Raw genomic sequence first — 14,723 nt, 5'->3', positions numbered from 1 at the left:
GCGTTTTCCTACTTTCAATCTGTGCACATGCATGGAGGGTTCACGTTTGTGTGCATGCATCAGAGCACATTTCACTTCCTGTAACACAGTGTTTATCTGTGCAAGGGCCTTCCCTCTCAAAGTGATGGAGAACAAAACATTAATGAAACTAATGAGTGACAGGCTAGGGCCAGACAGAAAACAAAAAAAGGAGGGTGGGGTTGTCAGGGGGTAGGGGGTCAGGAGGGAGAATATGAGGAAGGCAGGATTCTAGTCAACACTCAGTGGCATGCACTTCAGCTAATGAGAGAGGCAAGGGGTCAGCTTCTAACTACACAGAGATAATGACCATCTCTCGAAACCATGGCAACAGCAGCCGTCCTGCACCCCTCCCAACCACCACCTCCCCCTTTGCTGCGCGCTCATCTTACTTCACCCCACTGAACGAATTTTATTTTAGCCAAATCACAGAGAGAGGAAATCAATGCAGTGCTTTTTGTCAGCTAATGACCGCCTGGGATTTTGCATTTGTGCTGTTATAGCTATGAGACATGCATAAAACATTGTGCCATAGTCCACACCTGAAAGCACATTAACTATCATTTTCTGTTGCCATTGTGGATGTAAAAAGAGGCACCAAATTGCAGTCGGAGTAACACCTTATCTAAGAAAGGTCTACTAATTTCAACTTGTGAAAGAGTGAGACATGGAAACATAGAGAAGAAAGAGAGAGGAATGTGGCAAATGCAGCCACAGCGGAGTCAAATGTGTGATATGAAAAGTGAATTCATATCAGGAGTAAAACAAAATGAAAAAAAAGAAAAATCATTTAAAGTGTGGAAATACACAGTGAAGGGAGAAACCGGGTAATCATGTTGAATAAAAATATGTTTGTGGAAAATTTCCTGTTCTGTAAAATCTCTAGAGAGTACTGTGTGAGTGTGTGTGTGTTTGTGTGTGTGTGTGTGTGTGTGTGAGAGAGAACCTTGGTGCGCTTGTGCTTGTTCATGTGAGTATGCTGGATATGGCTTGAACTTCTGACAACATAATTACACACAGACACTGTGGATAAAGATGTAGCTTAGAGTCAGTATGTGTGAGAGTATGTGGTTAAGAAGAATGATATGGGCTGTAACACACACACACACACACACACACACACACAGTTAACAGCGAGAGGAGAATGGACAGGGCTTGTAGTGGCACATCATCACCGTGGACAGCGGCTGACCCATCGGAGTCCAATTAGAGCTGCTGTGACCAGACAGCCAGTTAGCCAAACACTTAAGACAGCTAGGCTGGGTGAGGATAGAGAGGATGGAGCGCCTTTGGTGTAATGGGGTGGAGGGAACACACAGTTTTAATAAGAAGGAGGAGGCAGCTGAGTTTTAATGAGGGATGTGGTGGACGGTGTATGGTACTTACACTGTCTGACCATTAAGGTTTTCATATGAGTGAGCGGAATGTAATTTGCACTAGTTACATCTCCAAAGTTATGCCGTGATTGAAGGATGTAATTGAAGTGTGTAGTGCTTATAGTGCTGTGGCCTCTGAGCTTATGTTAGTGTGGTGTAAGAAATTTTCCACCGGGCAGATAAAGGCTCCAATGTAAAGAAAAATTGAAATTTGCAGCCATTGTTTGTACATTTGGACCCAGAAGTTCAAAAAAAAAAAAAAAAAAGTGAGTCGAAGGGAGTCGATTGTGGATGATGTGCACTTCTATCAGTTAGACAGTGTCCTGTGACAACGTGGGTAATTAATCATGTCACGTAAATACCCGGTGCTGTAAAATATAGGTCATTCATGTCAAATGCTCTGTGGACAAGAGTGAGTTAATAACATCAACCTGACACAGTGTTTTTTCGCTTCTCACACCACCAGAGCTGGATTTTTAAAAAGTATTTATGTTTGTTTTATTCCTATAACAACACTGTTTAATGTGACATTTCCTTTTCCTTTGCACTGGAAAGAGTTGCAAAATTTCTGTCACAATACTGGCAACTTGTCTTTCTTTCCCCAAACTTAAATTGTCACACTTTTTTCATTTCGGCTTTTAATAAACATACGAGTCTGTATGACTGTTGTCCCTATTCTTCTTTATTTATTCATTGTTTTCATACCTGTTACCCGGCTTTTGGTGCTTACAAGTTTCTTTCCTATTATAACTTTGGCAGCATCTTTATTTTTTCTTTCATAGAGTTACTTTCTTTTTTATATTGTAATTGGTAACATGTCTGCTTTATTTAATTTTGTTGGAGCTTTAACAGCTTCCATTTTTATGTGTACGTTGTGAAAAAAATACCAGTAACCCCCTTTTTTTATGTTGTCCCTTCTTCTCTTCTCTGTTCAGCTGCTCTCAGAGGAACCGGTGTGAACGTGCAGATGAACCCTATCGTTTCGCTGCTTCTCTCAACCAGTGCGTGAAGGCAACCGTGTACCCGGACAGCATTGCAGTGTCAGAGCCCAACGTACCTGTAAGTTTACACAAACGCGGACGCTTGACGCTCACGTCACACACGAACGCACAATGCCAGACACGTTGCAATTGCACACATTAAAATAAAAAATGTGCTCTCTTCTACATACACGTACAGAGACGCAGCATTTCAAATGGTTCCACGTAGCCGTTTGCCCAGTCTTGATTGTGGCTGATGCATAAACATTAGATGGGAAGGTTCATGAGAGCTCTTACGTGGGCGTTTCAGCATGCATATGCTCGCTTGGTACAGAGCAGTCAATATGTGTGCCAAGACGTGTTTGTGTGGGTGGGCGTGTAGGTGTTAAAGTTGTCCGAGTGCAGCTGAGTGCAGTGCAGCATTTCCACATGGACTGAGCCAAAACAGGCAGAGCATCAGTGAAAAGCTCTGGCCCGGCCAGGCTCTGGTGAATGCTGCACATGTGCATGCGTGGACACACACACGCTTACTGTACACTGAGCCTTTTTAATACCCACACCGTCAAAAGGTCAGTTTATCCAAAACACCAAGGGAAAAGTACATTTCTCAATCTGTCCACACGGATTTGCTGAGGTTGTCATGTCTGATTTAGAAATGTCTGCTTCCTCCGCAGATGCTCAGCGACATTTAGTTTGTTATTTATGTGACACTTGTAGTGTCACAAGAGAAGGTGTCAGTCTCAGTATTTTTATCTGCTGTAAATCTACCTAGAGAGATATTTTACATAGTATTGTAAAAGAGAGTTTTAAGAAAAACCAGGTGCTACTGGGCCTTGTGGTAATCGGGTGATGGCAGACATGGCAGTAGGAGACATCTCTACTTTGTCAAATAGCTCAAAAACAACGCCGGGTATTTTCTGGTATTATGGGTAAACATCCAACACATAGTGATGTGGCAGTAAGTCTCTTGTTGCCCTCAGCAGACCTCACCCTGTTGTCCAGTGTACAAACAGCCCTTTATCAGCAGACATGGTAGCTGTGATGTTTTTTTCTGTGTCAGACATACCAGCAACAGGGTCATCTCACCAACCATCCTCAAAAACCACTCACAAATTCACACAGTTCACAAATTCCACAGGGGCAGACAGCTATCTCCATGACAACGCAGCCTCCTCACACGGGCACCGGGAGAGACGGAAACACAGAGAAAACAATCAAATTACCTTTATTAAAACTCTGCCACCAATTAGCTCGGGCCGTTGTCGTCGCCATGCTGCAGAAAACACAGATCGTCATCAGCGTAGGGGAGGACTGGAGAACAAAAAGAGCAAATGGCAAAATATTCAGAGACGTGCTCACTTTGTGTAGCAGCCTTTCTGCCTTTGTGTGTGTGTGTGTGTGTGTGTGTGTGTGTGTGTGCATGAGCAAATTTTAAGTGTTTCTCTGTATATGTGTGTCTTGGCAGAACGATAAGAGCTAATTAATGTGAGAGGTTACTCGGGGAATTCTACTTTGAACAAAAGACATTGATTGCTGTGATTGCTGTAATCAAGCATCTCTCTGACACACCTCAGACTGCAGCAACACAAACATGGTAAAAGTAAAACAGCGAAAGACAAGAGGTCCTCAACAGAAAAAAAAAAACATCTATCCTCTCGGTGGGTACCAGAGTCAGCCGGCTAACGAGGGAGGCAGCGTAGTCAGCCACAGAGACAGTCAGCATCTCTTGAAAGCCCTACAGTTAAGCTGCTCAGCTGCCATGCCCGTCCCAGTAGCCCCACAGTGTTTAGTGAGAGGCAGATAAAACAAAGAGAAACATCAAACAGTATGGCCCAAAAATAACAGCTAATGGAACAAGGCTGTGAAATGCCATGGTGATAATTATCCAGGCTACCTCTCTTGGCTGGAGAGCCACATCACACACCCTGTGCGCGGAATACATTTATTTATAGGCAGAGCAGCTGAAAGCTCCGGCCCCAGTGTCACTGCTCTCTAGAGAATGACTTCAAACGCATACATACATATGTACTGGATGTCGCACGCGCGTGTGTGTTTGTGTGTGTGCGTGTGTACGTGTGTGTGTTTATTTCTGTGTCCTTGCAAATTCTAGAGAAAAGAGGAAATAGCATTTGTCAAGTGGCCACTTATTCTTTCCTTTTTTTTTTTGGTTCAGCTTGTTACACCAACTCAATCAATGTGACCGTCTCAAATGAAAGATCAAATGAAAGATTAATATTTAAATGCTGCCTTCTTTTTGTTATTTCGGTGTTGATAACATTTTTAAGAGACAGCAACATTTCTTGGCAAAGTGGATGGACAGCTTTGCCAGCAGCAGTGTGTTCTTTCTTCCTTCTATTTGGAGCCTATTGCTTTACACTCCTTCATTTTTGCCACTGTGTTTTTCATATCTTCCTCAGCCTAACGTGTCCGATCTTCACCAAAGATACAGCAAAGATAGCAGTTCTAATGTCACTTAGGGTTTTTCCTCACTTTCTTTACAAACACAACACAACTTTTAAGCCTTGATCTGTGCAGGACAGTTTGCAGTATGTTCAGACTACTGTGTAACAAACTTTGTAAAAGTGTTTGTTATGTCCCCGACCCCGATGTGCAGCTGCTGGTGAAGGTGAGTGACGTTCCAGACCTCTCTGCAGGCATCACCTGCTCCTTTGGAAACCTGACGGAGGTGGAAGGGCAGGTCAACGGTAACCAGATACTCTGTGTATCGCCCGCTGCAAAGGATGTCCCCATCATCCCCACTGACCAAGGTAGATACAAACACACAGACGCACACACACTTCAATCCCTTCGGTGTGAATTGATGAGCTGTTTGCTTCCAAATAATTATTGGTCCATGTGGCGAACCATAGATTGATTTGATGGCGGTGGTTAAACACGACCCTCAGTCATTGCTGTATTTTAAAGTGCTGTATAACTAAAGTTGGCTTGGCTTACTCTAAACGCAGCCTTTGCAGGATTTCTATTTGCCCTCCCTCTGTCAGTTAACTACTTATGCACACTCTGAAACATCTTTATTGATTCAACACTCCTAATTTAAGCAGCTACCATCTACATAACAAGCTCCCACTGATACAGGGTCAGTCGTCTGGCTGTGAAGTGTGCTACACTCAAGGCTAGGCCCCATTAGAGCTGATGGAGGATCAGACCCAGGTCCCCTGACATGTGGCCGAGCTGCATCTTACCACATTACTGCCCTCAGATTGGGCTAATAGGTGATGCAGGTTCAGCCAGGGGGCGACTTAGTTGAAGGGACAACAGTGAAGACGTTGTAGTGGAAGAGTGTCTTCGCATAGCCAGAGGGAGAGTTGCTTTGTCAACCTGATGAATCCACCAAAAGATGCAATGTATTAATTATAACAACTATTTTTTCTAGCATTTCAACAGTGGTCAGAAGTTTAAAAAACATATAAAATAACAGAGCTTGGCACACAGCAGGCACACTGAACCCGTGGACAAGCACTGTCGACTGGAGGGAACTGGAAGGTGCTACCAATTACAGCTCGGTGCCCCCTCAGATCTGCCCTGCAGGAACCTAGAACAAGAAACACACACAACATCCCACCACCGCTCTGTCGCCATCACAGAACATATCTGCAGTTGCATATAGCATATACAAATGCTGCCTAAGACATGCTAATTACTTCTAATATATTATTCATGGAAGTCTCATGACCTTTCCAAAACCCCTCCAGTGCATTTCCATGAACATACCTCTGGCATCCACGTATTTGCCCACATATGTGGCTATGAACACTCACACCTGTTGTTGGAGACTGAATACCTGATTTGCTTGCCAGCCAAGATGGCTGCGGAATGAAAACCTGAACACGCTGAATAATGCATTATGTGGAGAGTGAGGAAATCGCTGTGTGTTTTGGGGGTGTGGTAATCCTCCTCCCTGTGAGTAAATGATAGCCCTGTTTGCCCAGAGCTCCCTTGGGGAGTAGTGCATCAGGCACTAATATGAATACTCTCCCCCAGGTAAATGTCAGCCAATCCCCCCCCGTAAGCCCTTCCTCCATCCATCTAGCTATCCATCCATCCTGCGATCGCTCTTTTTCCCCGACACCTCCCTCCTTTTTTTATACCTCCATTTTAACTCCACATCTACTCCCCTGGGGCATCTTCCTCCTGACCTCCTCCATCTCATGTCCCCCCCCCCTGCCTCGCCTTTCGGTCTCTTGCACATCCACATCAATTGTCCAGTGGCGATGACCTGAGGGGGGGGGGGGGGGTAGAGGAGGAGGTGAGATTAAAGGTGGAGTAAAATGGGAAATAACAGAGAGAGGAGAAATTAAAACGAGCGCTAAGGAGCAAGAGGGGCGAGAGGTTACAGAGAGATTGAGAAAACTGATGTTTAGCGTGAAATGAAAGGAAATAGCGGGCACTGTTCTCTGGCAAGGAAGAATAAAAACCCTAGAGGAGGTTGTGTGCGGATGGGAACTTTGTACCACTTTGTTTGCCAGTTCCTGTGAGACAAATGTGCAGCGGTAGAAAGTCAGCCATGAGCCTGCTGTACAGTCTTGTGTGAAACAGAGCCTGATTCCCAACAGGTGCTGCAGAGAGAACGGGCCACGCAGGGTCATTCAAGCCTCCTACACACTGAATGTCATCTGAAATTCAGGCTGCTCTACACATACACATACACAAAAACACACATATATTTATGGAGCCTCTATTCTCGTGGGATGAGATAAGAGGCTGTTTTTACAGAGAACAGAAGCATAGCCAGAATTCTGTCGAGCAAGATGCAGGGAAACAAAAATTTGATCAGATGAAATGGTTTTGTGCGTGATTGGAATTTGCACATCTTAAGTATATAATGTCCATTTAAATTTGGTTTGCATGCAATAAATGGAACTTCCTTCAGAATATCTCGCACGCGTGCACACTAACATCAAAAGCTCTGCCCAATGATGTAAAAAGAAAGACTGCATTGTAATAATGTGCTATACAGGTTTAACTCTCTGACTCTTGTCTTCTCTTATAGATTGGTCGGGCGTTGAGCTGAGGCTCAACTCTAAGGAGACTGGGCAAATGCTTATCAGCACAGAGGTCAAGTTTTACAACTGCAGCATCCACCAGCTGTAAGTGTATCTCACTGACTCCATTCATTCTCTCTTCATTTACACAAACAGTGTCCCAGACCTGCTGCCCAAAACCACCAGATCAATGCTCTGGGAATTAGTTACAATTTTGTCCTTAACCTTAGCCGGCCCCTATCCCCTAAAAATATCCCCTGTAAAGACTAATGCAATTTGATCGCTTGCTGCTCTCTGAAACAGGAGGTTTCTGCGCTGCTGCACTAATGAAACATGCTCCTCAAACACGCTGCAGTGTAAAACTCACTGCTCTCTGCCTAACAGGTAGGGATTTCACGCCCGTTTTCATGCCGTGCCTCTCTCTGATTGAGTGATGCTGAATTGAATCCCGGGGTTGGAGATCTCAGTGTTGTTGGTGCCTTTGCAATTGCTCGCTCTGTTCCACTGTGGCCGATTCTGTTTGTGCGAGCTCCAAACACGCCGCTGACTGGGAAGCATCACAGAATGGGAGAGTGAGGATACTGTATCACTAGCAGGGATACAGGAAGTGTACCGTGTCATATTATCCTTTCACTATCCCCTTGACATTAAAAGAAAATGTTGTAGACATTGTCTCCTTTGTCAGATAAAAGCGGACAGTGTTACTCTGCATCTCTCTCTCCATCTCCACACACACACAAACACGCTGCCCTATAGCTTCATGTGGCTGACTGCTGCCTGAGAACTGTGTCTGAGTAGCACAGAAAGCAATTACCAGCTCTCACATCAGCTCAGTTAATCTGCGACGACAAACATAGTTGCACACAAGGCCACACACACAAGCATACAAATAAGGATGCACACACTTGAAAAGGGCATACTCTCTCCCTCGCACGCTCAGATGCCAACTCCTGCTCTGTCTTCCCCGCCCTCTTACACGCATACCGCACACACTCTTTGACTGAAGGTGATTCAGCCCTCTCCTCCTGAATTAGTTTGCCTGCCACAAATCCCTCCCATGCTTTTGCACCAATGAATATTTCACAATAAGCGAGTGTGCACAGCTCAACCTTATTGCAGAGACAGAAAGGGAGAAGGAGTCGACCGTACAACACATTCCCCAAACAATTGCTCATGAATACCCATTGTAGCAAATGTCATCACAATCAATTTAAAGTGTGTGTGTCTTGATATACAAAGAGGTTCATGAGTTGCCTCGGGCTGTCACTGCTTCCTGTGTCAGTCTTTTGCTCATCCCTGCATCCATACACTGTTGCAAAGTGCTTTAACTTGAGTACTGTTTGATTCAAAAGCTCAAGCACTCGAGCATTTTCTTCCAATGTCAGAGTATTAACCTGAAATCAAAGGATCTTCAGCATGTAGCCCTTTAGTGATGCATACATAAACACAAACACATGCTTACATATTATACATGCAAGAAGGCTCATACGCAAACACACACACCTAACAGCTGGTAATTACAGCAACACTCTGACAATGCAAGGCTAATGGTAATTGCAGGATCAAGCAGCGCCAATGTCTTATTTGTCCTCATTACTCAATGTTCCTTCACTCTGTCTCTGTCTCTCTCTCTCTCTCTCTCTCGCTTTCTTTCTCTTTTTCTCTATCTGATTCTGGTTATGAGGGCTAATGTGCAGCCTCATGTTCGCACACCACACGCAGTATTAATATAGATCGCAGTAGAAAATATATGCAGAGAGAGGTCGGCCTGGTAGCTACTAGGTACTGTGCCAACCGCAAGGGCACAACATCAGCAGGTGCCCACTTGGGATCTGAACTCATTTCCTCCATGGCACTTCCCCACTTTGGCAAACTCACTACGCCTCCTTGACTGTGCTGCTTTTTCCTGACTCTCTGGCTTAGTTTTTGTGTGTTTGTGTGTGTGTGTGTGTGTCCATGCAGGTGTTTGTCATGTGTGAACAGTGCTTTCCGCTGCCACTGGTGCAAGTACCGCAACTTGTGTACCCATGACCCTTCCAGCTGTTCCTTCCAGGAAGGAAGAGTCAACGCATCAGAGGTTGGTGGAACACACGCACGCACGCACGCACACACACACAAACACACACACACAAACACACACATGAAAGCAACCTTGGTTGCACAGCTTTCTCTCTCTATCCTCATTTTTCCTCATTCTTGCCCACCCTGTCTCTCTTTCTCTCTCCCTGTTTCCTCCTGCCTGCATCTCGCTCCGTGCCCCAGCTCTGTGCCTGCCTCAGGGCATGTCTTCAGAAAGACAGCCATCGAAGCTTTTCTATTTCCGAATTGGCATTTTTCATTCAGAGCTCTTGTTCTCTGCAGTAGCAATTAACAGTCTATTATCTCTGGAGTTATTGAGCTTAGCGCGTCTTTCCAATGACACCAGATCACTCCGATCTAGTCAGTCATCTGCAGTAGATACATGCCTCCTGCCTCTTATGTCTCCGGTTACGTGCACATACTGTAAAATACTAATGTATTTGCTTGTATGTTCATGAATCCTTTTAACCCATTTGTTTACTGCTGCTTTGGGTGCTATCTTACATTGCATATGGATCTACTGGCACCACTACAGGGGGCATCACTCCCACAGTCTCTCAGATCATACATATTTTACCTACAACTTTATTATTTATCAATGCTACAATGCTTGTCTCCATGTTAGTACAAACCCCATTTGCAGAATTTTGTGACGTATCATTAAGAAACGAATGCACTGATTTTCAAATAATGGGAAATCTGTTGTTGGCAAATTTAAATGGTTTTGTAAAAGATATACTTTTATTTTTAATATAGAAAATTGCATTATCTTGTTATTCACATTAGTCCAATGTCGCAGCTTTTCTACAAATAGGAGGTTGCAATACAAATAAACACAGGCCGATAGTATCTGTTCAGATGTGAAGGGCAGTGAGTGCGATGCGATGATTTGAGAATAGTTGTCTGTTGCAAATGTTGGATTCCCATTATATTCAAAGTTTCACCACAGCGGAACGTGTTCTGCACGTTGATTTGGCATGTGTTTTTACGCTCGATGCCCTTTCGGCCGCAACCCTCCCATTTTTATCAGGGCTCCGGACCTGCACCAAGGTCGCCCTTGGTTTCTTGTTCTGTAAACTGCTGAGCACTTAATCACTGTCGGTCTTTGCCAACTGAGCAGTTACTGATTACTTTTATATTTTAACTTTGTAAATTTCCGCCTCAGCTGTAGTCATCATATCTCTCATTAGCTGTTCTGTTTTTGTGAAGCTGTACTTTCTTTTATTTTGCTAATGACATAAACACACCAAAACAAGCATCAGTTGCATTTGTCAGCTTTGCTGGCACTTAGTAAGTGAACTCTCTGCCCTGCGTCTGTTTCCTCCAGGACTGTCCCCAGCTGGTGCGCTCTGAGGAGATTCTCATCCCAGCAGGGGAGGTGAAGCCTATCACCCTTAAGGCCAGGAACCTGCCACAGCCTCAGTCTGGCCAGAGAGGATACGAGTGTGTCCTCCATATTCAGGGAGTCAGCCACAGAGTCACTGCCCTGCGCTTCAATAGCTCCAGCGTGCAGTGCCAGAACAGCTCGGTAGGTTGGGTTATGCTTTACGAGACTGTGCAAGACCAGGTGTAACTGGTGATCTTTGATCTACTTCTGTGTGTGTGTGTAATTGTTTTTATTTTAGTACATATATACATAAATGCACAAGTGCTTTACCACTTTTTCACAGTGTATGTGTGTATATGTCTTAATATATTTGTGTATTTGTACACATTTGTGTCTTTTAGTCAGTGGAGACCACAGTTGATGCAGAGTCAGTAATTACACTGGAAAAGAATGCAGCATGGCTCTGCCCTCCAGTCAAGCATGCACTGATTTCTGCTGTATAGTCCCAGTGGAACCTCATACAAACATTTTACTCTCTGTCTCTTGTATGCTCACACTCGCGCGCGCGCACACACACACACACACACACACACACACACACACACACACACACACACACTAACTTCCAGCTGGAATTAAGGGCATAGAAAGCAGTGAAGGACAGCATCTCTAAAGGCCAGAAGGGAAGCTCAAGCCTCTGCGCAGCTGCCCCACTCCTTGTGGTCTCTGGCTTTAACAGCTCTCTGATGATGTAAGGTTGGGGTAACACTGGAAGGGCACGGTGCTACATCAGCAGTGCCATACAAGGACTCCTGTATTGCCAAACTTCCCATTGAAATCATTCTTCCTTTTTTGTGTTTTGTTCCCACCTGTCCTCCGGCTCTGTTTCCCTTCCCCTTTTTCCCAACATCCTTGGTCTCTAGTATCTGTACGAAGGAATGAAAATCAGTGAGCTGCCTGTGGATTTCTCGGTGGTGTGGAACGGCAACTTTATTATTGATAACCCAGAGAACATCAAAGGTAAGAACAAGGGATGCGGACTACGTGTATTGGGGGAGAAGGATGAAGATGGACAAATCTAAAACTCACCGTTGTTTCTTAATATCTGAGTATTTTCTGCCAATATTGTCTGTTCCATGCAAATGCAAGACAGTGTGTGTATATATTTAAATGCTATATTATGGTCTGTTTTTCTTAAATGAAACAGCTCTCCCAGAAAGCTTGTGGGTTTCTCGGGTGTCGTGAGTTCCCTGTACGTTCAAACTACTTCTGATATCTTGCAGTGCACCTGTACAAGTGTGCAGCTCAGCGGGACAGCTGTGGCATGTGTCTAAAGGCGGAGAGGAAGTTCCAGTGTGGCTGGTGCAGTGGAGAGGGAAGGTGTACCCTGCGGCACCACTGCCCTCCCATCAACCCTTACACCACCCGTTGGCTGAACCTATCCAGCAAGAATGTCAAGTGCACCAACCCACGCATCACTGAGGTCAGTACCCATAATCCTCTCAATGAAATCAATGTGCAGTTATCAGCTTGCATGTTACTGCTCTTTATTTTCATAGTGATTCTTGTGAACTGATCCTCTAGGATCTCTAGACATTTCAAAAGACACTGGTCTAATGGCTCATGCCTGCTTGATAGGACATTGTCATTGGTGACAGTGGTCATGTCATTACATAGTTAGAGACCTGCTCTTTATTCTCTAATAATCACCGCGGAGGCACAGTAAACCTGGAATAACTTCATTTTGGCACTCTTGAATTTTCTGAAACATTTAGATGAAAGTTGTACTGATAACAGAAGAGGTCTTCAGAGAGAGTTAGGACTCTTGACAATGAAATGTTTGATTTGCATTGGTAGGTACGGCATAAGAAGCAGCTATGCTGCGCTGCTCTGTTTTTCTCCAGGAAGAATAGGAACGGGCATAAAAGAAACAGTGTGTGTGTGTGTGCGTCATACTCAAAAGTGCATATTTGTGTGAGATCTTCTCACCTTCAGGGCTTAGTCAAGGGCAATGGGCCCGACACACACTCACATACTGGGCCAGAGGTATTCACTTTTTAAAAGCCTGTCTCTTTGACATTTGCCTTCTCTCTGTAGCTGGCTGCACAGATGCCTGCTCATAGATTTTAATGTCCTCTGTCATCCCACAAGGTTATTCTGCCACTTTGAAGCAGCTAACGCAACAACAAATGTTGAAAAGGAGAGCATACAAAACAACCTCACAAACAAAAGACATCTTGTTGGTACAACCATTGCTGCTCACAAACAGTAATTGGTCTTTTAAATTTCGTGTGCATCCCAAAATTCACTATGAGGTGTGTGCAAGGTGGGAGGGGGGGGGGGGGGGGGGGGGGTGCTTAATTGTTTTTCCTCCTCCTATGTCCTTTCTGAGAAACTGCGAAAAACTGCCAATTCAAAAATGGCAGTGTCATGACCTGGAAGTGCTTGTTTAGTGTGGCCTTACACCACATACTTATCTCACCTAGGGGATCAAGCCAGAACGGGCTTTTTAATTAGGCTTGGTAACGCACCAGTGCATCGTGGTTAACAAATGATTGATTATTTTATTCTATTTATCTTCTCGTTCCTCCACCACATTCTCACATCTAACTCCAGCCAATTAAAAAGAGGAGTTAACAACTTGGTTAATTGATTTGCTATACTGTACACAGATAAGCCAGAAAAAGAGCAAGACAAGAAGGAGAAGGCCTCGCCTGCTTAGTTTTAAGTTTGCCTCTTCCTATTTGGTTCTGTGGTTCTTTGCATGTGTCTCTTACTGTCTGTCTTCTGACCGAGCTCATCTTTTCACTCTGTGTCGCTCCATATCACTATCTCTGACTCATCCTGGTGAATGAAGTTTCTCTCTTGTGTAACTCCATTATGCTTTCAGTTTGTCATTGTATGGCACATGCTTATTGCTTATCCGCTGGAGCATTCTGTACCTCATTTCCCACCTTGTTTTTACTGGTTTGACGATAACGGCGTTCTACTGCCAAGGCCACCACCAGCCCAGATCGTCATCTGTCACTCAGAAAAACTGCAAGCCATAAACTTCAACACCACATGGAGCATATTTGCAATTTTAGGCAAATGCTCGTTTTAATTGCTTTAGCATTAATGCCAGCTGAGAAACATCAGCAGCATGTTTAGGTGCAGCATACACATACCTGTATACTACCTTTCTTATTATTGGATCCATTTGTTGTCCCGAGGGGTATTGATTATATCTCCTGTCACTGCTGACAAGTTAACCACCTCAGGATATTTACAGAAAAGCTACAATACCATTGAACATTTCCACTATCTCAAATATATACAGAATCCATAGGGTTTTGTGTCAGTTTGTGAGAATCAGATTAAGGACCTACAGACTTGCTCATGGTCAGCAATCAGGCAAAAATCCATCATACACCAGATGTCCGCCTACAGAGGCAGCAAGACCTTGTATTCCGATGGAGAGATGTGAACTTACTGCCAAGCTTTCTCCAACTAATGTATGTATAATATGGAAGCCACAAATCAATGCAGCAACTTGATGTTGCAAAAATGCAGTAAAAAAAAAAAAATTATGAAAAATGACTAACTGATAAGTTACAGAATGAGATGTTGCATGGTAAATTTTGCATCTATAATGTGAATAAGAGAATGAGCACAGGCAGGCATGGAGAGTTTGAGTGAGGTGAAGTGAGGCGACAGAGAGACCAGAGTACCATGGAAAGATGAGACCAATGAAAATAGAGAGGGAGGGAAATGAATGTGCAGCCCCCACGGGCCGTCTGAACTCAGGTCTGTTTACAGCTGCAGGAGGTAAAAGCAGCTCTGCGTTAATTTAGATGCTTCACATGAGCACATACTTCAGACACACCAATGTTTCTCATCTTCATTGTCGGTAAAGTTGGCTTTGGTTTCCGCTGCGCCCTGCCCCCCTTCGTGTCTCTGT

General features: G+C 44.3%; 1 protein-coding gene across 3 annotated transcripts in view; it reads left to right on the top strand.

Annotated features, from left to right (window-relative positions):
* plxna2 (plexin A2) overlaps positions 1-14,723 on the top strand; it is a 164,068-nt gene that overhangs the window by 96,922 nt on the left and 52,423 nt on the right. For all 3 annotated transcript variants that reach the window (XM_067526102.1, XM_067526103.1, XM_067526104.1), the window contains 7 exons: positions 2,330-2,453; positions 4,989-5,142; positions 7,386-7,482; positions 9,340-9,454; positions 10,784-10,984; positions 11,707-11,803; positions 12,067-12,266. In XM_067526102.1, the coding sequence (XP_067382203.1) occupies positions 2,330-2,453; positions 4,989-5,142; positions 7,386-7,482; positions 9,340-9,454; positions 10,784-10,984; positions 11,707-11,803; positions 12,067-12,266 (988 nt within the window). The remainder of the gene's footprint in view (positions 1-2,329; positions 2,454-4,988; positions 5,143-7,385; positions 7,483-9,339; positions 9,455-10,783; positions 10,985-11,706; positions 11,804-12,066; positions 12,267-14,723) is intronic.

The sequence above is a fragment of the Channa argus genome, chromosome 13 (assembly GCF_033026475.1).
Source record: "Channa argus isolate prfri chromosome 13, Channa argus male v1.0, whole genome shotgun sequence".
Taxonomy (NCBI): Eukaryota; Metazoa; Chordata; class Actinopteri; order Anabantiformes; family Channidae; genus Channa; species Channa argus.
This window is presented reverse-complemented; position numbering and strand designations above follow the sequence as displayed.